Raw genomic sequence first — 24,583 nt, 5'->3', positions numbered from 1 at the left:
TTCCGTCTGTTCAATTAGTCAATTAGGTTAGTATTGTGGAATAATTACAATGTTGTTGATCCATCCTGAGTTGTTTTCTCTTATCACAGCCATTAAACTCTGTTTTAATTCACCATTTGCCTCATGGTGAAATCCCTGAGTTGTTTCCTTCCTCTCCGATAACTGAGCTAGGAAGGACGCCTGCACTTTTGTAGTGACTGGGTGTATTGATACACCATCCAAAGTTAAATTAATTAATTCACCATGCTCAATGGGATATTCAAAGTCTGCTTTTTTAAAAATGTACCCATCTACGAATAGTTGCCCTTCTTTGCGAGGCATTGGAAAACCTCCTTGATATTTGTGGTTGAATCTGTTTGAAATTCACTGCTCAACTGAAAAAATGTTTTTCACTTTCTCATTATGGGGTATTTATGAGGAAAAACATGAATTTAATACATTTTAGAATAAGGCTGTAACGTAACAAAATGTGTAAACTGGGTGTGAATACTTTCCGAATGCAGTGTACATCTGAAATGTCAGACTACAAATTGCAACAACAAATCACTTTGGGATCATGTGAACAGAATGTGTAATTTAGACTATTAAACTTAAAAACAATGTTTCAAGTGAGAATTAAGCAGGTCTGATGGCGAAAAAGAAAGGAAATTATTGCCTACTTCAACCATATTTATTATTTTTTAAATTAAAAGTATTGTGTAGTTCCAGTATTTAGCTACACCGCTACATGGCAAAAAAAAGTTATTAGCTCCTGTCCAAATTGGAACTACACTACCTAGATTTGAATTGAGTTCAACTATTGTACCATCAAGCTACTGCAAAACGTAGTTAAATTACTAGTTGAACAACCTGTAGTTCACTACTTCCTAACACATGACCACCACGGACAGAATGCAGATGAACTTACTGCCTGTGTTTTGGCTGAGAGGAACCAAATGGGGAAATAATTTACCCACAAGAGCTCAAAGGGCTTTCACACATTGATGATCCTAGGATCTCAAAGTACAACCTCTAAGGGGTGGCCTTCAAACCCAGCCGTCAAGGCTTTCTTTCAAACAAGTCTCAGTCAAATCAAAGTACCATCTAACAACTGTCCACGGACACCATGCCAGCCTTGTTAACACTAGTCCTTTGAATGTACAGAGGGATCAGTATAATTCATTGTTTATTTATTTTAGTTTGATTTATTGTCAGATACAGCGGATAGGTGCAGCACAGCCTTATATAGCACAGCCTGGGGAGGAAGTGGAAGAAGGGGTCCTCAGTGGACAAGTCCAGGAATGTAGTGAGCCTTCAAGACGCCTGACAAGACTGGTTGGTTGTTGTGTGGAAGACAAACCACCGTGGAGACGGGGAAGGAGGTGCCTCAGACCCACCAGACCTATGAAGACAAATCTTGATGAGTCCTGCTTCATCACACCGATGCTCCGTTGACGACAGCCTCATTGTAATGAACGTTAAGTCCTGATAATCCATCACTGATGATTTGTTTTTTTGTTTGGGGTGTTCTGGGTGAAAAGCGTGGGACAAGAGCAAGCTCCTGGAATATCTCACCCCAGAGTTTGCCTCATCATCCTAAGGGTTTGTCTGAGATAAGACTGAAACGTAGAACAAAGCCCTTTCATACTGCCCATGATCATAATGGCTTTTTATTGTTGTTACGAAGAAGGATTGTTTTCAGGAGATAACAACCACAGAAGATGATTGTGGCAGTAACATTCAGGCCATAATTCTGTCGTATCTATCAGATTTGGTAAAACTTCTGATATGGCATTTATCATGACATGATGTGTAAAATAAAAACAAAAGATACAAAACAACACAAAATTATTGAGAAAAAAAATGTATTTTGTTTCTATGTTTCGCTAGATAGTAGGTAGGGACAGTGGGAATCTCGTTCATCCATTCATGCGTGTCACTAATTAGATGACGAGGCATTTGGCTACCTTAAGTGAGTCATAGTTTCACTCGCCGTAACCTGCGCAACCTCGATTTTTACATGCTACGCATGAGGAGCACGGGCCGCTGTAGGAGTTCCGCCGGTCGGATATCTTCACTTTGATACCCTGATGCGCCAAACCCAGCTTTGACAAAACTAAGGAGATGATTGTGGACTTCAGGAAACAGCAGAGGGAACACCCCCCTATCCACATCGATGGAACAGTAGTGGAGAGGGTAGTAAGTTTTAAGTTCCTCGGTGTACACATCACAGACAAACTGAATTGGTCCACCCACACAGACAGCATCGTGAAGAAGGCGCAGCAGCGCCTCTTCAACCTCAGGAGGCTGAAGAAATTCGGCTTGTCACCAAAAGTACTCACAAACATCTACAGATGCACAATCGAGAGCATCCTGTCGGGCTGTATCACCACCTGGTACGGCAACTGCACCGCCCACAACCGTAAGGCTCTCCAGAGGGTAGTGAGGTCTGCACAACGCATCACCGGGGGCAAACTACCTGCCCTCCAGGACACCTACACCACCCGATGTCACAGGAAGGCCATAAAGATCATCAAGGACAACAACCACCCGAGCCACTGCCTGTTCACCCCGCTATCATTCAGAAGGCGAGGTCAGTACAGGTGCATCAAAGCTGGGGCCGAGAGACTGAAAAACAGCTTCTATCTCAAGGCCATCAGACTGTTAAACAGCCACCACTAACATTGAGTGGCTGCTGCCAACACACTGACTCAACTCCAGCCACTTTAATAATGGGAATTGATGGGAAATGATGTAAAATATATCATTAGCCACTTTAAACAATGCTACCTAATATAATGTTTACATACCTTAAATTATTCATCTCATATGTATACGTATATACTGTACTCTATATCATCTACTGCATCCTTATGAAATACATGTATCACTAGCCACTTTAACTATGCCACTTTGCTTACATACTCATCTCATATGTATATACTGCACTCAATACCATCTACTGTATCTTGCCTATGCCGCTCTGTACCATCACTCATTCATATATCTTATGTACATATTCTTTATCCCCTTACACTTGTGTCTATAAGGTAGTAGTTTTGGAATTGTTAGCTAGATTACTTGTTGGTTATTACTGCATTGTCGGAACTAGAAGCACAAGCATTTCGCTACACTCGCACTAACATCTGCTAACCATGTGTATGTGACAAATAAAATTTGATTTGATTTGATTTGGACATTTCTAGGTTTTTGGGCTGCGCATCAGCCGCCTACCTACCGACCGGAGGCCTTATATTGGGACATAACCATGATGCAACACAATCGTGGCGAAAATTCCCATTAACTCCTCATGTCTAGTTTTTAACCCAGCCTTAGTTGAACGAGCGGATGTTCGGCATAATCAACGGACTTTCCTACTGACGGGCCCTTCGGATGCTCCAAACCGGTGACGGAAAACGGGGTGAGTTGGTACTTCGGGGGGTCCCTTGGCCCAGCCTCTACTCCTTGGAAAACGGGGTGAGTTGGTACTTCGGGGGGTCCCTTGGCCCAGCCTCTACTCCTTGGAAAACGCCGTGTTTGGGACGGTGTACGGCGGCCAGTGGCAAAAACTCCCTATTGGTCGGTCCCTGCGGAGAAACCCTGGGAGGATCTGGCTCCTTGGAGTGGCCCTCTCTCTGAGGCTGTACTGTCAAGATAAGAAGATTTCACCAGTGGTACCCAACCCACTGGCGGCACCTTTTTTCGGTTCTCAGGAAATGCATCCTACATTACTTAGCTCATTATGCGACCTTCTCTCCCTGTGGTGTCCGCTCGAGGTCGCGTTTTGTTCGGCCTGCTTGCAGAGCCAATCCTTATCCCATGGGTTACGGATCTGACTTGCCTGTTTCCTTTGCTGCCTATCTCCTGCCCTGCTCACTCCTTTTCGTCGCCCTCTTTCTCCCTCTCGGTCTCCGCCGGCCGGCCGGCTTTGCACTCTAGGCCGAAGGCCTTCAGGATGTCCAGAGAGTACAGCAGGGTTCGTCTGCTGATCAGGGTCGCGAATGTCGCGCTTCGTTAAAGCGTTAGGTGTCATCCGTGGCGATGTAGCTGATTGAATGGCTGCAGTAGTAGTATAGTGATTGATAGAAAGAGTGTAACAAAGGGAGGTTGCCCAAAACTATGAGAACAGACAGAGGATATAGTAGGTGGTGGTGGTGGAGGTGGGTGAGCGAAAACATACACACAGTAAAACAGACTGAGGAAGGGAGGAGGTCATACTCGTCCTTGGCTGGTGCGGGAGCAGCAGTGGAGTCTGCTGGGGCCTCTGAGCTTTTGCCCAGTGTATCAAACACATCCTTGGCCAGGCAGTCTATCTGTAAGTCCTTATTCTGACTGTCGCTGGCAGGGGTGCTTTGGACGGGTTCGGGCTGGCTCTGTGAAGCGGCATCGGCTTTGGCAGAGGGGAGGTTGGAGGTGGGGGTGGCGGGCTTAGGGTCGGACAAGGGCGTGGCTTTTGGAGCCTCGCTTAGGTCGACGAGGGGAGCCACGTCAGATTGTGCGGCAAACTGAGCGGCGGGAGCGCTAGCTTTGGGCGTGCTGGACTGGATGATGGGGGCAGGGGTGCTATTAGGGAAAGTTTTGGCCTCGGTGGGAGCAAGGGTTGGGGCAGCTGTGCTGGAAGTGAGGGTGGTCGTCTCGCTAGCTGGGCTATTCTGGGCTGTGCTAAAGCTCTCAGTGACGGGGTCAGAGTTAGTGGCGATAGAGGGGAGCAAGTCCACCACGGTGGCAGTAGTGTCAGCAGTGTGCCTGTGAGTAGAGGAGGAGAGCAGGAAAGAGACGAGCCATCGAGCAGCGAGATGGTGAGAGAGGAGAGAGAGAGAGCAGGGACGGGTAGGGAGGGGAGACCAAGGCACAAACACACATCCAAAGTGAGTGCTACATGCAGTGATAAAGCAAAGAACTAGAGATTCAAAACGTTAAAGTGCAGTGAGGGATAGACACAAACACTATCTTAAGCAAACTAAAGCAAATTAAACCAAAAATCAGTTTAGGGTCTAGGTTATTAAGTGTTAAAGGCTGGTACACACAACAACTAGCTATGTTTGTTACCATTAGCGTAAACAACAAACATCAGAGCACATCTTCAGTATTTGGTGTTGATATTCCATTCTCACAATCTTTTATCAATTAGTTTAGCCAATATGTCAGCAAACACATGCTCAAAATGCTCAACTGCTGTCATGGATTAAGAAGTATATCTTATACATAGACATATCACATGATTAGTATGGGTTTTCCAGTGTAAGGCAACCCTAGTGCAGGGGGTCTACCTACAGCCAGTGCTGGAGTACTCACTCGGGCTCGGTAAGAGGGGTGGTCTCATTGGGCTCTGTGGGTCCCCCCCCTTCATGGTTCGGGGTGCGGTCCTCTGTCCTCACCTCCACGATGGGCTCCTTTGACTCATCCTTTCTGTAAGGGGAAAAATAGTTTTGAATAAATATTGGTGCAGTACAACTGTACTGTAGTGAGTCATTTTGGTTAAAAACACTGCAATTCTGCACTGCCAAACTTTGGTCTAGTGTCTGGGAGTAGCTACTGCTCAAAGTGCATACAGCATTTCAGAGAGAAAAGCAAGGGGGCCAGGGAGAAGAGAAGAAGAGAGACTCACATGAATGCTGCTTTGCCCTCCTCGATGTCCTTGTTCTTTGCTCCAGGTCCAGACTTGCCGCAAAAATTAACGGCAATGCACATGAGGAAGCCACACTTGTTGAGGAAGTAGCAGGTCACGTCTACACCCACCAGCAGCAGCACAAAGACCACGATGAGGATCCCCACGATGGCCCCCGTGCCCAGGCCTGAGCCGCTAGTCATGGTGTCTGGAATGAAGGAAAGAGAAGGAAGAGAGAGAAGAGAGACAGAATAAGGAAGACAGAGAGAGTGGAGAGAAAGTTAGAGGGAGGGAGAAAATACGGGAAGAGAGGGAGTTAAAGAGAAAGTTACAGAGAGCGAGGAAAAGATAGAGACAGAAATGCGGAGTCAGCTTTTATCTCCAACCTTTCATCCATAACTTCAGAATGTCAGACTGCTTCCCTCCAGGCCTCAAGTGTGTTGTTGTTCTTTTAGTAGGCTCTGGGCCAAATCATTACATATTCTACTCCAAAAACTTCAGTGACACAACTAATTTCGGCACTTGATTTAATCTGTTATGATTAAAAATAGGTTGATGGTCTGATTATCAAACACCACAATCTTGGGCCTAGGGAAATCACACAGCATTTCATTAGTTGCATTCAACCAATTAACAACTGTCAGTTACTATCTAAGTTAATATGTTAGACACACCATTGCATGTATCAGCCATGTACGATACTATATTAGAGGTGAGCTGATACATATATTACCCATATTAAGACAACACACCAGACATGCCAATCACGACATGCTATACTAATCTAATCTAATCATTAGAACATGAAGCAATCTAATGGTGCGTCAATCAAAAATCATAAAGTTGAGTTCATAAACAGGTCAACCATTGGAAAACCTGGTTCATGCTACCAACCTTTCCCCAAAATAAGATACGGCCACGTTAAATAAATATGCTTGTTTTCATATCATCACTGCCTGTAAGGGTCATATGCCTATATGACCCCATATGTGTATTTCGCTTACCCACTCTCACTATCGTTGACAGCAAAAAGCAGTGGAAAGACAGTCAGATCAAACATTGTGCAAATATGTTTCAATCTCTTTTACATAGATGAATACTGCACACAAACAAATGCACACAGAAACAAACAATGTGGAAATAAAGCCAATCATTAGGGCAATGCATTGTGTTTTCATACACGAGCTACAGTACTTACCAGAAAATGAACAAGGTTATATTCAGGACTATGTCAAATACTACAATATTAATATGAATAAGGATCTATAATATGCATTGCTCCACTACAATGGTTGAGCATGCATCGACACTGTTAATACTCTGCCTTCCACATACACCGTTCTACATGTATACACACACACCATACATTATCATGAACATGAGTTAATGCGAGCTAGTAACCCAACCACAAAACTGTTAAACAGATTAATGTTTCACACATGTATTACGATGCTTTGTGTCAAATCAATCTCACACAATCAAATTTTGAAATCATTTGCACCTAATTTGCATTCAGTAAACCGACACACAAAGAGATCAGAGATTTGCTCTGACAGAATAATCTAAAACTCCTGTTAGTTCAATACAAACAAGAGCATTTGGAGTATGGTTGATTTGACACACAATGCTCGACATATGACAAACTGGTTAGCTAGAATTCTGATGCCGGATCAAAATTTTAACTCCAATCTTTGTTAGCTTTGTTATGGGTCAAATATGAAACAATTTCTATTTTGAATTAAAGCAAAACGCAGGCAATCCTTGATTAGGACTTACTCTTTGCTCTTGTCATATTGAGAATGTCAGGTTGTCCAAATGTCAGAGTAATACACCACACAATATTCACAGTAGAATCAATGCAATAAAATGAACCGGTACTGAATAATTCTATGATTTACTGGAAAAACATCATCAAAACAGGGAAGGCTCCAGGGTAGGCATTTTTTTTTAAACCTTTATTTCTACAGGTTTTTCTCATTGAGATCTAGAAGAAAAAGAAACGCACACCTATTTATGCGAGGTGCTGGCTAGAGGAGTAGTTGAACTCAATTCAAGTTCTCATTGAGATAACATCTCTTTTCCAAGAGAGACCTGGTCCAATGTAGTTGGGTCATATGAACCTATCATGCAATTTAATTGACATGGTTCCCTTTCTGAGTTCAATGGAATGCACGGGAAGAGACTTTAAAGCTGCAATTTGCTACTTTTTGGGTGACCCAATAGAAATGTGTGTTATAGGCCGAGTGGCGCAGTGGTTAAGGGCGCTGTACTGCAGCACCAGCTGTGCCACCAGAGACCCTGGGTTTGCGCTCTGTTGCAACCGGCTGCGACCGGGAGGTCCGTGGGGCGAAGGGTTTGGGAGGGCTTGGCCGGTAGGGATATCCTTGTCTCATCACGCACCAGCGACTCCTGTGGCGGGCTGGGCGCAGTGCACGCCAAGGTTGCCAGGTGCACGGTGTTTCCTGACACATTGGTGCGGCTGGCTTCCGGGTTGGATGCACGCTGTGTTAAGAAGCAGTGTGGCATGGTTGGGATGTGTATCGGAGGACGCATGACTTTCAACCTTCGTCTCTCCCGAGCCCGTACGGGAGTTGTAGCGATGAGAAAAGATAGTAGCTACTAAACAATTGGATACCATGAAATTGGGGAGAAAAAGGTGTAAAAACAAAAAGAAATGTGTGTTATAGATATGTCATTCTCATTGAAAGCAAGACTAAGAAGTGGGCTGTTTCTATGCTTCCCCTTCTTAAGATTGGTTTTCGCTTCATTTACTTTTTGGTTTTGTACACCTGAAAATGCTAAATTGTTGGTTATTAAAAAGATATGTCAAAGTGATTTAGATGGGACACTATATATTGCTTACTTTGACAGATAAACTAAAATTAGGCAAACTATTTGAACTTTAGCAACCAGGAAATCACAGAGCGATTTCTTCATATTGCACCCTTTATTAAAAAATTCAAGCAAAGTGCTCATTCCCATTGAAATGTATTGAGAGCATTCCTTCCAAATTACCAAATTACCAAATTATCTTACTGTAATACACAAAGTGATGTTGGCAAACAGTAGGCAATGTTTGTGCTCCAGGATCAATAAAATATGTTTAAGGAGACTGATTTAGACTTGGCTGCAAAGAAAGGACTGCAAGGCGCTACAGAGGGTAGTGCATACGGCCCAGTACATCCCTGGGGCCAAGCTTCCTCTATGCCTGGTGGTGTCAGAGGAAGGCCCTAAAAATTGTCAAAGACTCCAGCCATCCTAGTCATAGACTGTTCTCTCTGCTACCGCATGGCAAGCGGTACTGGAGCGTCTTAGGTCCAAAAAGCAGTCATGGCCCCAAGCCAAATTGCTACCCGGACTATTTGCATTGACCCCCCTTTTTTAATTAGAATTTATTTTTACGCTACAACTACTCGCTCTTTATTATCTATGCAGTCACTTTACCCCTACCCACATGTACTGTACATATTACCTCAATTACCTCGACTAACCTATACCCCCGCACATTTACTCGGTACCGTTACCCCATGTACTGTATATAGCCTCGTTATTTTGCTACTTTTAAAAATGTATTTAGTCAGTATCTTCTTAACTCTTATTTTTCTTAAAAATACATTGTTGTTTAACTTCTTATGGCTGCAGGGGCAGTATTGAGTAGCTTGGATGAAAGGTACACAGAGGTGCCCAGAGTAAACTGCCTGCTCCTCAGTCCCAGTTGCTAATATATGCATATTATTATTAGTATTGGATAGAGAACACTCTGAAGTTTCTAAAACTGTTTGAATGATGTCTGTGAGTATAACAGAACTCATATGGCAAGCAAAGACCTGAGAAGAAATCCAAACAGGAAGTGGGAAATCTGAGGTTGGTCGATTTTCAACCCAGCCCTCATTGAATACACAGTGGGCTATGGATAAAGTTGCACTTCCTAGGGCTTCCACTAGATGTCAACCGTCATTATAAACTTGAATGAGGCTTCTACTGTGTTGTGGAGCCGGATGGGAGCTCTTTGAGTCAGTGGTCTGGCAGAGAGCCAGGTCCTGGTCACGCGCATTTCACATGATATAGCGACCTGTGTTCCATGGCTTCTCTACAGACATAGGAGTTCTCCGGTTGGAACGTTATTGAAGATTTATGATAACAAAATCCTAATGATTGATTCTATACTTAGTTTGACAAGTTTCTTCGACCTGTAATATAAGTTTCGTCCGACGTTCGGCTGGACCTGCACGAGCGTTTGGATTTGTGTACTAAACGCGCTAACAAAACTATCTACTTGGACATAAATAATGGACATTATCAAACAAATCAAGCATTTATTGTGGAACTATGATTCCTGGGAGTGCATTCTGATGAAGATCGTCAAAGGTAAGGGAATATTTATAATGTGATTTCTGATTTCTGTTGACTCCAACATGGCAGATAATCTGAGCGCCATCTCAGATTATTGCATGTTTTTTTTCCCGTTAAGTAAAAAAAAAATCTGACACAGCGGTTGCATTAAGAAGAGGTATATCTATATTTCCATGTCTAACAGTTGTATTTATCGACATTTATAATGAGAATTTCTGTAAAATGATGTGGCTCTCTGCAATATCACCGGATGTTTTTGGAACTAGTGAACGTAACGCGCCAATGTATACTGAGATTTTTTACATATAAATATGAATTTTATCAAACAAAACATACATGTATTGTGTAACATGAAGTCCTATGAGTGTCATCTAATGAAGATCATCAAAGGTTAGTGATTAACCTTATCTCTATTTGTGCCTTTTGTGACTCCTCTCTTTGGCTGGAATTTTTCTGTGAGTTGGTGGTGACCTAACAATCGTTTGTGGTGCTTTCGCTGTAAAGCCTGTTTGAAATTGGACGCTGTGGTGGGATTAGCAACAATATTACCTTTAAAACTGTATAAAATGCATGTGTGTTTGAGGAATTTAAATTTGGAGATTTCTGTAGTTTTGCATTTGGCGCCCTGCACTTTCACTGGCTGTTGTCATAACGATGCTGTTAATGGGATTGCAGCCCTAAGAATTTGAAGTGCTTGTAAGTAAGCATTTAACAGTGTTTGTATTCGGCGCATGTGACAAATAACATTTGATGATTTGATTTGTGTACATTTATGCAAATCCACTCGACACTGGTACCTTGAAAGGGAGGATACTGTGTGTGGCAGAAACACAAATGCAGATACACACTTGATTTATGTATTTGTAGACGTGTAGCGTCTAGTCAGACTAGAGTTTACTGTATCTGTCACTGTCACTGATTGCTCTTCTTTGAAATCATGTTGTTGACTGCATATTGTAATTCCACCAGTCTACATTACGCATAAAGAGGGATGATATGACAGTAGTAAAAAAATATATACTGCCAATAGTTGACAAAGACTTAGCACCATGCAGTGCAGTACTGTATTGTATATTCCGATACCTTGCAAATGGTATGTTCAAATAATATAAAATTCTCATCAGGGAAAACATCGGAAATGGTCGTAAATGTCATTACCTGAGTGAGTCACCAGATTTGAGTCAAAATGGATACCCATGGCATACATTTCTATAAGTCTAGCACAGAGTATAGTGCAACTGATAGTTGAGATTTGTGCTTTCTGCCTCTGCTGGAATGGCTTTAATGATGCCGTTGTTGATATAAACTTCAATATACCCCTCATATGGCTACAGCTAATGTATTGGAGGGCAGCTCATTTATTAATACCATGCACCAGGGAGCTGATAGGAACATACTTTTCAGCGACTGCAGCAGTGCTAGGGAACAACTCAAAGAAAGTCCTGGCAAATCGCTTTACCGGGTTTTAGCCTAGTATAAACAGCACCATCAGGTAGTTACCATGACAATCATTCAATCAGTATTTATATTCACAGTATATAACATCCTCCGAGCCAAGTAAAAACGCTTTGAGAAATGAAACCCCAGTGGCCTTACATAGTGTACACCAGGGATCATTAACTAGATTCAGCCACAGGGGGCGGAACATACACTACCATTCAACAGTTTGGGGTCACTTAGAAATGTCCATGTTTCTGAAAGAAAAAAAAATTGTCCATTAAAATAACATCAAATTGATCAGAAATACAGTGTAGACATTGTTAATGTTGTAAATGACTATTGTAGCTGGAAACAGCGGATTCTTTAGGGAATATCTACATAGGCGTACAGAGGCCCATTATCAGCAACCATCACTCATGTGTTCCAATTACACATTGTGTTAGCTAATCAAAGTTGATCAATTTAAAAGGCTAATTGATCACTAGAAAACCCTTTTGCAATTATGTTCGCACAGCTGAAAACTGTTGTGTGATTAAAGAAGCAATAAAACGGGCCTTCTTTAGACTAATAAAGGCTATTCCATGCGAGAAATTGCAAAGAAACTGAAGATCTCGTACAACGCTGCGTACTATTCCCTTCACAGAACAAACGGGCTCTAACCAGGATAGAAAGAGGACTGGGAGGCCCCAGTGCACAACTGAGCAAGAGGACAAGTACATTAGAGTGTCTAGTTTGAGAAACAGATGCCTCGCAAGTCCTCAACTGGCAGCTTCATTAAATAGTACCCGCAAAACACCAGTCTCAACATCAACAGTGATGAGGTGACTCCGGGATGCTGGCCTTCTAGAGGCATAAGAGGCATAAGACCTCTGAAGAGAGGTAGAGGCGCTGAGTACAGCTGAGCGGCCAATTGTCATTTCCTCTCACACTAATTGGCCATATTCTCAGAAAGTCTATAAAGTTGAGTCACCCTCTGTGGCGGCACTTGCTCCGACAGGCAACTCTTTATTTACTGCCATTGCTAAGAGCAGGAGAGAGAGTAAGCAATCACCTGCAGGGCAGAGTTATGATGCTTGTTTTCCCGCCGTTCCGTCTACATCTTAAAAAGTGTGATAAATCACATCACACATTTTAACACAGATGGGGTCGGCTCACAAAGCTTTCTTGGAAACTGAGAAACACAGAGACATGCACTGTCAGCACAGAGCATCAAATATTTGTAACAGACATTCAGGTGTTTGCCGCACATTTCTCAGATCCTCCTGCTGATACCAAACAGAATACAGGAAGTAGGAGAGAAACACAGTCAATAACACCATTAATAAAAAGTATCCAAGGTAAGAGATTAGTCATTATCCTATGAAGCATTAGTGTCCTAACCAGCGGGCAACATTTGGCATGGGATGTCATAATGTTGTCGTTCTCTGATTGTAAACTGGTTATCTGGTCAAATAGAACCAGGTTTTGCTGTCTTTTTCATGGCATCAATATGCCTGGGAAATACATAATACTTTGTTATCTGGTCAGATAACCTGGTTGTAATCTAGTTATCTGGACATTTGTCATTTTACAATCATTATGCAACCTGACTATGTAGGGCACTAAAGACGTCGGCCTGACACCATTGCAACCTGTTTTGCCCTCTGGGTATGACTTTGCATAGTAGTACAGTACGGTTAAGGTATTGCATGGATTCAAAAAGTGAACATATGGGTACCCACACAGGTTCAAAACGATCCACATAGTGTGCTCCTTATCTCTAGACAGATTACTCTCCCTACTTGATATCATAAAAGCGACAAGTTTCAACTCAACCTGCTGTCGCCTATGAAAACTTGGCGGGCGTCTTTAACCTGTTAGTCCACTAGGGGCATTATTTCATTTTTGGATAAAAAGACGTGCCCATTTTAAGCGCAATATTTTGTCACGAAAAGATGCTCGACTATGCTTGGAATTGATAGTTTTGGAAAGAAGACACTCTTACGTTTCCAGAACTGCAAAGATTTTCACTGTGAGTGCCTTATAACAAAAGCTTCAGGCAAAACCAAGATGTTTGAGCGACCAGGAAATGAACAGGATTTCTGAAGGTACGTTTTCCATGATCGCCTTATATGGCTGTGAATGCGACAGGAATGAACGGACACTTTCTAGCGTTTCCCCAAGGTGTCTGCAGCATTGTGACGTATTTGTAGGCATATCATTGGAAGATTGACCATAAGAGACTACAATTGCCAAGTGTCCCGCACGGTGTCTTCGTGGAAATTGGTGCGCAAAAGTCAGCTACCAGTATTTTTCCATCCGAATCAGAGAACAAAGAAGGCTTCTAGGACTGCCATTTCAATGAAGAGATATATGACAAAACACCTTGAGGATTGATTCAAACAACGTTTTCCATGTTTCAGTCGATATTATGGAGTTAATTCGGAAAAAAGTTTGACGTGTAGGTGACTGAATTTTCGGTTAGTTTCGGTAGCCAAATGCATAGTAACAAACGGAACGATGTGTCCTACACAAGAATCTTTCAGGAAAAACTGGACATCTGCTATGTAACTGAGAGTCTCCTCATTGAAACATCTGAAGTTCTTCAAAGGTAAATTATTTTATTTGATCCCTTTGCTGGTTTTTGTGAATATGTTGCGTGCTAAATGCTAACGCTAAATGCTAAGCTAGCTATCACCACTCTTACACAAATTATTGATTTTCTCTGGTTCTAAAGCATATTTTGAAAATCTGAGACGACGGGATTGTTAAGAAAAGGATAAGCTTGAAAGCAGGCATATTTATTTCATTTCATTTGCGATTTTTAGAAATCGCTAACGTTGCGTTATGGTAATGAGCTTGAGGCTGTAGTAACGCGACCGCATGCGGGATGGGGCGGACTATGAGGTTAAGGAGTAGCACTTGCTTGTATGAAAGAAGAACCAAACAATGGGATTGGCACATGCGAACCCAGGAGCCAAACTCCAGGTGCATCACTTTATTACCTTCAGAGTCAATTAAAAAATGCTCATCTGAGTTTTGAACAAAGGACATTGAACTCTCTTTCCCATGGCAGGGTGTTTTCAGTGCAGTCAGGCTTTAGGGACAGTCCTAACCTTGGTTTACAACCCCATGATATATGATACTTTGTTCAAGTATCAGACGAGCACAAGATATGGGCTAAAACAAACTTAGCATTTCTGTGGATGAACAGTCAACAGAAGTCAGCACTGTGTCACACTCTTGCATTTCAGTATGCAAGTATCAAGCTCTAGCTGTTATTTTTTCAAAAAAAGTCATAACACACTATTTTATAATTTCTTCTTAAAACCTACAATGATTACAGCATGGAAACACACTGGTATGTACCTACAAAAATGTGTCATAGAATACAATCATTTCACATTATTGAAAATGACTGACAGATTTTAGTTGTAAACAGCTGTAGCATTAATTTTGAGCATTTTCTGTTTTCAGGTAAAAAGAGAAAGAAACAACAAAAAGAACAGCCTATATTTTGTTCTGAAGATCCTTTGAAAATATTATGTACACTTTGTCACAAAACATCATTTGAATGACCTTCAAACGGACAAGGCAGTAGCTTGTTCTTCATTTAATCATCCCGTTCAAAACAAGCCTTGACTATGAAAAGAAATGAGAAGACGTAAGAAAGTTGAGATGTCATGATCTTCATGACTTATCTTAACCATTGCAAAAATCTTCTGAAAAATGTGCCTTCGATGTTATTTAAAGTGGCTATTGAAGCTTTTATCCAAATACACAAATACACAAGGTAAGCACTGTTTTTTTCTACAATGTCCCAATATGACTCATGTCCATTGTGTGGTATAACATAACTTTTTCAATGCTGCCTTACTCAAATCCATAATTTTTACTTTATGTAAAATAAAAATATATGACAAAAAAAAATCTAAAACATTCAGAATGATATAAGTACCAAGCACCCCATTTTAACCCTTTAACATAAAACTGATGTCTTGATTATTCGTCTTTTGTGTGTGTGTGTGTGTGTGTGTGTGTGTGTGTGTGTGTGTGTGTGTGTGTGTGTGTGTGTGTGTGTGTGTGTGTGTGTGTGTGTGTGTGTGTGTGTGTGTGTGTGTGTGTGTGTGTGTGTGCGTGCATGTGTGTGTGTGCATGTGTGTGTGTGTATGTCTGCACAAGGGTCAAAAGGCATAAAATACAAAGGGGTCTGGCCGAGATTTGAAGGCAAAGCTATCCTCTCTCCTTAAGCGAATCCCAGTTTATGAGAGCAAGAACACAGTCAGCATGGAGAGGATGAGAGATGCCAGAGTGTATTTCACACACAAGCAACCAAGGGTAGCTGAGACCACAAAAACACGGACAGAACCACACAAAACACAAAGATTGTTCACAGATATTCACAGTAAAAAAGTGGCAAATAAAAGTTTACACAAAAAAAATAATAATAATTTAGTGTATGACAAACGTAAAGGTCCAGAGGTGCCCAAGACCACACATGAAGACAGCACAAGGAGAGAAGGGGAGGTGGGAGAGAAATAGGAAAAGGGAGAGAGAAAAAAGAGAGATAGAAAATAGGTCAGAAATACAGAAACGCAAGTTCGAAAAGTTCATTGAGACTAAACAAGGGAATAAAAAAGGAAATCCAAGCAAGTTAGAGGATCAAAGTAAAAAATAAAATCAATAGCATGTTAGTAGCACAACAAATGACGTGTATCACAGCAAGCAAAGGTGAAAGGTCAGAGAATAGTTAAAGGTGCTGCGTGATGGGAAATATCGACAGAGACACATATATTTCAGCAATATGGCCCGAGGAGGTCAGGTATATGGCCAATATACCACGGCAAAGGGCTGTTCTGAAGCACGACACAACGCGGATTGCCTGGATACAGCAATTAGCCGTGGCATAATATTGGCCATATACTCGACCCCCTTCTGGCCTTATTGCTTACAGTGGGGAAAAAAAGTATTCAGTCAGCCACCAATTGTGCAAGTTCTCCCACTTAAAAAGATAAGAGAGGCCTGTAATTGTCATCATAGGTACACTTCAACTATGACAGACAAAACGAGAAAAGAAAATCCAGAAAATCACATTGTAGGATTTTTAATGAATTTATTTGCAAATTATGGTGGAAAATAAGTATTTTGTCACCGACAAACAAGCAAGATTTCTGTCTCTCACAGACCTGTAACTTCTTCTTTAAGAGGCTCCTCTGTCCTCCACTCGTTACCTGTATTAATGGCACCTGTTTGAACTTGTTATCAGTATAAAAGACACCTGTCCACAACCTCAAACAGTCACACTCCAAACTCCACTATGGCCAAGACCAAAGAGCTGTCAAAGGACACCAGAAACAAAATTGTAGACCTGCACCAGGCTGGGAAGACTGAATATACAATAGGTAAGCAGCTTGGTTTGAAGAAATCAACTGTGGGGGCAATTATTAGGAAATGGAAGACATCAAGACCACTGATAATCTCCCTCGATCTGGGGCTCCACGCAAGATCTCACCCTGTGGGGTCAAAATGATCACAAGAACGGTGAGCAAAAATCCCAGAACCACACGGGGGGACCTAGTGAATGACCTGCAGAGAGCTGGGACCAAAGTAACAAAGCCTACCATCAGTAACACACTACGCCGCCAGGGACTCAAATCTTGAAGTGCCAGACGTGTCCCCCTGCTTAAGTCAGTACATGTCCAGGCCCGTCAGAAGTTTGCTAGAGAGCATTTGGATGATCCAGAAGAAGATTGGGAGAATGTCATATGGTCAGATGAAACCAAAATATAACTTTTTGGTAAAAACTCAACTCGTCGTGTTTGGAGGACAAAGAATAGTGAGTTGCATCCAAAGAACACCATACCTACTGTGAAGCATGGGGGTGGACGACAGGACGACTGATCCGTGTAAAGGAAAGAATGAATGGGGCCATGTATCGCGAGATTTTGAGTGAAAACCTCCTTCCATCAGCAAGGGCATTAAAGATGAAATGTGGCTGGGTCTTTCAGCATGACAATGATCCCAAACACACCGCCCGGGCAACGACGGAGTGGCTTCATAAGAAGCATTTCAAGGTCCTGGAGTGGCCTAGCCAGTCTCCAGATCTCAACCCCATAGAAAATCTTTGGAGGGAGTTGAAAGTCTGTGTTGCCCAGCAACAGCCCCAAAACATCACTGCTCTAGAGGAGATCTGCATGGAGGAATGGGCCAAAATACCAGCAACAGTGTGTGAGAACCTTTTGAAGACTACAGAAAACGTTTGACCTCTGTCATTGCCAACAAAAGGTATATAACAAAGTAATCAGATAAACTTTTGTTATCGACCAAATACTCATTTTCCACCATAATTTGCAAATAAATTCATTAAAAATCCTACAATGTGATTTTCTGGATTATTTTTCTCATTTTGTCTGTCATAGTTGAAGTGTACCTATGATGAAAATTACAGGCCTCTCTCATCTTTTTAAGTGGGAGAACTTGCACAATTGGTGGCTGACTAAATACTTTTTTTGCCCCACTGTATACTACACACTCCCAAAGTGCCTTATTGCAATTATAAACTGGTTAACAAGATAATTAGAACAGTAAACAAGTAATTTTGTGTCATACCCGTGGTAGATTGTCAGATATACCACAGCTTTCAGCCAATCAGCATCCAGGACCCAAACTACCCGGTTTATAATAACACATATAGGACATTCTCCCTGGTTAATTAACAACAGGTGTGTTCTCACAACAATTACAGTACAGATCATACTGTTTGTATAATTTAAATAATGGGCAAGCCCCTGGATGTGAGAGCACATCAAGGAGAGAGTAATTAAATCAAATTCTCCATGCGGAAGAGTTGCCCAAGCAAAACACACATTCAAAAATAAAAACTGGTTACAATGTCAAGGCGATATCAAATGGCATGTGAAATGGATTAATGGGTGATCTCATGTTACTAAAACTGCAAAAGTGAATTGCTTTTTAATCCATGTCAACCTTAGCCAGGGAGATTTGGATTGGTCAATTTAGGACTCCAGTGACCCTTGCACGCTCAGTATTGAGCACGCTCAAAATATCAAGCCTTCCAGGAGACGTGAAAACAAGTGGGTCAGTATTTTCTTTATTCAACTTTACCTTGTTTTTAACTTGACCTGCACTGAGAAACATCGATTGAAGTTTACTTTTTAGGAATATATATATATATATATACAGACAGTACCAGTCAAAAGTTTGGATACACCCTACAAGGGTTCAAGGATTTTTCTTTATTTTTACAATTTTCTAGAGAGTGTGCAAAGCTGTCATCACGGCAAAGCGTCACTACTTTAAAACATCTCAAATACAAAATACATTCTGATTTGCTTAACATTTTGTTGGTTACTAAATGATTCCATATGTGTTATTTAATAGTTTTGATGTCTTCACTATTATTCTACAATGTAGAAAAGACAAAAAATAAAGAAAAACCCTTGAATGAATAGGTTCAAACTTTTGACTGGAACTGTATGAAGAGGATAAAGTAAACAAAAATAGTAAACTTCATATCATATGCACTCACTTATATTTATTTAGCTAATAAGTTGCATAGCCAAAATATAACACAGAGCGAGTCTGGATTTATGACATAGCAGCTGTTTTCGGCCACATTTACCAATAACAGCTGTGGACCTTACGTCAGTGCAGATGTTTAGCTTAAAAATATACCCCCCTTTTTTTCCCTCAAACACCCACACGCTTCGCATAAAAACAACTGGCACTGGCATTAGCACTGCAACACATGTAGTGGCAAAATAACTCAAATGTAATAAAGAAGTACATAAAAAGGGAACTTGGACGGTGTCCGTGAACCTGCTCTGGCGGAATAATGAGTGATCCAAACCTCCCACTGCTACAGTATATGGATGGTCCCCACAAAGTGCGTGAAAAAGCCGGTCCCTGTGCCATGCACTGGCAGATAGATGCCTGTTAGGTCTCAAGTAAAGCATTAACACATTAATCCTATTGAAGCGTCACCATGCAAGACTGGAGGCTGCATCCCCACGGAGGCTGCATCCCCACAGAGCCAAGGCACATATTCAGGTCAGTAAATACAGCAGTGAGCCTGAACTGAGACCCATTAAACCTGGCGTTGAAATAGAAAGACAAACAGAAAGAGAAAAAAGGAGAAAAAGAAAGAGATAGAGGAGAGCAAGATGGAGAGACACTGACTTTTGATCCTCTTTCATTGAAACAGCAAAAAAGCCAGAGAGAGAGAATGTGCATGGGATAAATTGAAAAGAGAGGAAGCATGGAAGATGGGGAAAAAGAGCTCAAAAGAGATAGAGGGAGCTACCAATAGAGGCATAAGAAAGAGAAAAAGACAGAAGGGCGGTGGAAAAGTAAGAGAGACATAAACATATAGATGAAGAGAAAGAGATAAATAGAAAGAGACAGGTTCCAAGCTCAGGTTTGGTCAGTGGGGAGGCAACCCAAGTTCAAATGCAAACCTCTCAGGCCACAACACTGTCAACAGAGCATCAGCTGACCGTGACCACCGAGGCAGGGGCATCGCTATGGACTTGAAGAGAATGTTCTAGGCCTGACAGATACAATTTGTCCTGACATTATTGCTCACTGAACCTGTGCAGCAGTGTCAGCCAAGACGTTATAGGCCTGCAGAGACCAAAGGACTAATCTCACTCTACAGCAGGGCTGTTCAATTTCCGGTCCTGGAGGCCGAAACACCATTTTTTGTTTCTACTTGGTACTTAATTCCACTCTGGTGCTCCTAGGTCTAAAACAGTCCATTATTAGATGGAGAGGATGAAAAACAGAAGTGTTTTGGCCTTCCAGGACCCATATTGAACAGCCCTACCCTACGGCAACAAAGACTCACAGTGGGCAAAAATATTCTGCCTAAAACAGTGAGACTAAAATGCTGACCACACCGTTCGTGTTGCGCGCGCAAGAGTTGCGAAAATAATGTTACACATACATGTTATTAAACCATTTCATCCAGACTGCTTGCGTGCGTCAACGAGCATCTGCGTAGCCAGGTGCTAAGTCCCGCCTCGCCCATCTCCTGCAAGTCCGGCCTCTCCCATCTCCTCATTGGTTTTTAGGAGCATATACCCAGGTGGGTGATTGAAAGCTAAGCTGAGATGCACCTTAAAGTTGGTTGCCAACTGGCATATAAAGTCCACAGAAGAAGAAGAAGACTAAGACTGAAGGAGGAGAGATTACTAGAAACTAACTAGGTTTCCCTTTTATCTGTGGATTAATTGTCAGAGTAGAGAACACTTGATTTTGTGTGACTCAAAATTGAGATCCAGGAAATAAAGGACCTTGTGCATTTCAGGTAAAATAAAAATCCAATGTTTAATTATATCCCAGGACAATTTAGCTAGCAATACCAAGCTAGCTAGCGAGCTAAATGTCCATGAATGTGTTTCGACCTGTCTCCAAATTAATATAGTTGGTTCAGAATTGGTTTTGATATATCAACCTGATCGCATTTGGTGTGGATGGACAAAATCAACATGCGTACAGACGCACTTGCGTGCCCGGTGTAGTCAGCATGTAACTGCCACAGTCTTTGTTCAATTCTTACCTTATCACTCCAAAGCTTTGTGCAATGGTGGGAAAAGTGTTTCCAGATTAATAAATATGATCGCTGAGGTAGCCCTGACAGAAGTTAGAAGAGGACTCTGCTACTCTGTTCTTTATCTGTCTAACTTTTGTCTTTTTCCCACCTTCTTTTGGGATGAACAACTTGATGAGGGTGTGTCGATTACAACTCCACCTTCAAATCAAGAACGAATGAAAATATCATCCAGCAGAAAGGTTCAAACCAATCAATTACCCCAACAGGTTAACCCAACATATCAGGGCAGAGGAATGATGTCTACATCTGTGTCAGCACTACGGTTGTCTCAAGACCTGACTAGAAGTCCATTTGGGTGAAGGACTGGAGGAATAAACATAGATACATCTGGTCACGGTGGCAGTGTTTCTGTTGGCAGTGTGTGTGTCGTTGAGGTGCAGGGTGGGGGGGGGGCAGTACCTGGGATGGCGGTAGGCTCTGCTGCAGTCCTAAAGGAGATGGTGCCGGGCTGGGACTTGCCCTGCTGGTTCTCGGCCACCACGTAGACTTCATACTCCGTGTTCCAGTCCAGACTGCTCAGCACCACGTACTCACTGCCATGGGGCAGACGGATCTCCGGCTTCCAGTCCGAAACGTGCTTCTAGGGAGGGTCGCAGAAAAGGGGGGGTGAAACACTCAGTTTTGCTAAACTGAAATCATCACAGTACAATCAAACAGGGGAGATACGTAATAAATAATCATATTTTTGGGGAAAACCAGGAAGCAAAGCGGTATACACAGCGTTACCTCCTTGTCCTGTCATACTCACAGCCCTGTATCTGATCAGGTAATGTTTGATGGGCGAGCCCCCATCGTCCTGCTTGATCCAGTTGACCTTGAGGGCGTTGCCCATGGTCTGCAGCTTGCCCTCCAGCTTAGGGGGACTGGGCTCCCCTAAACGGGACATAGCGGGACACAGCGGTCAGTCAGTTACCATGGCATCGACCTACATGCTCAGCTCAGTCTCCTGCCCTAGGCCCTTAATGCAGGTGGCATGGCTGAATGCATCTGTCCCTCATCAAAGCCCATTGTCGGAGAACCAACACACTCTGCCCCATCGCTTCAGGAGCCCAAACCACTGTGGGATACGCACTTATTGTCAATCCCTTTACTCTGGTTTTTCTGTATTTACTGCTTTAAATGTCGTACATCTAGAGGACAAATGGATTGTCTTTATAGTGGCAGTGGCAGAGGATGTTACAAGACGATACAATTAAGTTTTGTCCCTCATAGACTCAAGGGTGGTTATATGACAGAGGGACAGTGAGGGCAGTGGGTAGTGGGGTGAGGGCCGTGGGTAGTGGGGTGAGGGTAATGGGGTGAGCTGATGGGAATATGTAATTCTCCTTCAGGTGCAGCTCGTTATCTGGCCTCTCCTCCAGACTAATGACAGGGACACAGGCTAATTATCCTCCTCATCTTGATTAGACATGTTACTCTATTACATTTAACAACATAATCATGATCTGCTGGGAAGGGAGGGTTGGTGTGTTCCAGCATGTGCACAGTATGTGTGTGTGTGTGCACCTTTTGAGAGTGCCTGTGTTCGTGTCTAATGATGTTAGCGTTTAAATTTACAGCCATGTCACCTCAGTCAAAGAGAGTTTAGGGAGGAGACTTCAATCACCATAACTCATTCATCATGGGCACATTGGTTACACACAGTTAGCGGTGTGAATATGCTATTAAAATAACTCACAGAATGTTACATACAGCTCCAGTATTCTACTCCCCACTATCACTAACCGCCCAAAAGGTGGTATCAGGTTTCAATTGGCTGCTGCAGCACATCTGCAATGTACACCGAATTGCTTGTTTTTTGCTGAGATCAAAGGATATTATTTACTGTCCCATTTGTATGTATTCTTTTCTGACATTTTGCAGTCAGACACCCTGACCTTAGGTCACAACTGGTACAAGTTTTGAAGCTCAGTGCCAATCTTGAGGGAGCATTGTTGCCCATGATCACCCTGATGATATTTAACCACCAATGAACTCTGAGAGTGGATCATTCCCACAGAGGGCAGTGAAAGAGCAGTTGACAACAGAAATGGTTCCAGGCATTCTGAAAGAAACCTATGGAAGTGCAGGAGTGAATATTAATGTTGGACTTTCAATTATACTTCAGCATGGAAGTCTGTTTGGACCACCTCCTTTGACTTCAGCCAAAATAAGGTAAGAAAAACAAGAAATCATAGGGTTAAAGACAGACAGTTGAAACCTGCTCCACTTTTGCCCACCCGATCAAGTGGATCTTGGCCTAAAGCTCCCTGACTTCAACCTGACTGAATCCTATGATGATTGGATTGTATTTTCTCATTTTTATCCTCTACTCTGGCCCTGAAAAGCTGAGTACTTTCTTTCATTTTTATCCTCTACTCTGGCCCTGAAAAGCTGAGTACTTTCTTTCATTTTTATCCTCTACTCTGGCCCTGAAAAGCTGAGTACTTTCTTTCATTTTTATCCTCTACTCTGGCCCTGAAAAGCTGAGTACTTTCTTTCATTTTTATCCTCTACTCTGGCCCTGAAAAGCTGAGTACTTTCTTTCATTTTTATCCTCTACTCTGGCCCTGAAAAGCTGAGTACTTTCTTTCATTTTTATCCTCTACTCTGGCCCTGAAAAGCTGAGTACTTTCTTTCATTTTTATCCTCTACTCTGGCCCTGAAAAGCTGAGTACTTTCTTTCATTTTTATCCTCTACTCTGGCCCTGAAAAGCTGAGTACTTTCTTTCATTTTTATCCTCTACTCTGGCCCTGAAAAGCTGAGTACTTTCTTTCATTTTTATCCTCTACTCTGGCCCTGAAAAGCTGAGTACTTTCTTTCATTTTTATCCTCTACTCTGGCCCTGAAAAGCTGAGTACTTTCTTTCATTTTTATCCTCTACTCTGGCCCTGAAAAGCTGAGTACTTTCTTTCATTTTTATCCTCTACTCTGGCCCTGAAAAGCTGAGTACTTTCTTTCATTTTTATCCTCTACTCTGGCCCTGAAAAGCTGAGTACTTTCTTTCATTTTTATCCTCTACTCTGGCCCTGAAAAGCTGAGTACTTTCTTTCATTTTTATCCTCTACTCTGGCCCTGAAAAGCTGAGTACTTTCTTTCATTTTTATCCTCTACTCTGGCCCTGAAAAGCTGAGTACTTTCTTTCATTTTTATCCTCTACTCTGGCCCTGAAAAGCTGAGTACTTTCTTTCATTTTTATCCTCTACTCTGGCCCTGAAAAGCTGAGTACTTTCTTTCATTTTTATTTAAATTGAGTTACATCTTAATTAATGACACTTGAAACATTAATTGCAGGGATTACACAATTAGTCAATTAGGCATGCGTGAAGGCACTTGTTCTTGATCTCAGATTTTCTGATGACATTCTCTTGAAAATGCATTAGAATAAATAGTCTTGGAGTAAGCATGATATGATGCCAGAATTGAAATAAACAGGGTTAGTGATAAGAAAAAGTGGCATGTACAGAGAGTTATATTCATTGTTTATCTAGTCATGCGCATCATTCCCAGTTAGGTGAGGTTTTTCCAAATGCTAAGAAGAAAAAAGAGCCATTAAGGTTATACATGAATTAGAGATATTAACAAAAACATGCTCTTTCATGCAAACACC

General features: G+C 42.0%; 1 protein-coding gene across 11 annotated transcripts in view; it reads right to left on the bottom strand.

Annotated features, from left to right (window-relative positions):
• The window catches only part of LOC118389977 (neural cell adhesion molecule 1-like), a 325,437-nt gene that overhangs the window by 9,203 nt on the left and 291,651 nt on the right, over positions 1-24,583 (bottom strand). For 6 of the 11 annotated variants that reach the window (XM_052529804.1, XM_052529805.1, XM_035780051.2 and 3 more), the window contains 5 exons: positions 21,742-21,866; positions 21,393-21,573; positions 5,588-5,795; positions 5,275-5,388; positions 4,198-4,725 (listed from right to left, as the gene is read on the bottom strand). In XM_052529804.1, the coding sequence (XP_052385764.1) occupies positions 4,198-4,725; positions 5,275-5,388; positions 5,588-5,795; positions 21,393-21,573; positions 21,742-21,866 (1,156 nt within the window). Of the gene's footprint in view, positions 1-4,197; positions 4,726-5,274; positions 5,389-5,587; positions 5,796-15,389; positions 15,702-21,392; positions 21,574-21,741; positions 21,867-24,583 lie in introns of those variants that run through there. The other 5 variants (XM_052529808.1, XM_052529811.1, XM_035780057.2 and 2 more) reach the window with 2 other exon arrangements.

Source organism: Oncorhynchus keta, chromosome 11 (genome assembly GCF_023373465.1).
Source record: "Oncorhynchus keta strain PuntledgeMale-10-30-2019 chromosome 11, Oket_V2, whole genome shotgun sequence".
In the NCBI taxonomy this organism is placed as follows: Eukaryota; Metazoa; Chordata; class Actinopteri; order Salmoniformes; family Salmonidae; genus Oncorhynchus; species Oncorhynchus keta.
The sequence above is the reverse complement of the archived record's forward strand: the minus strand, read 5'-3'. Positions and strand labels throughout refer to the sequence as shown.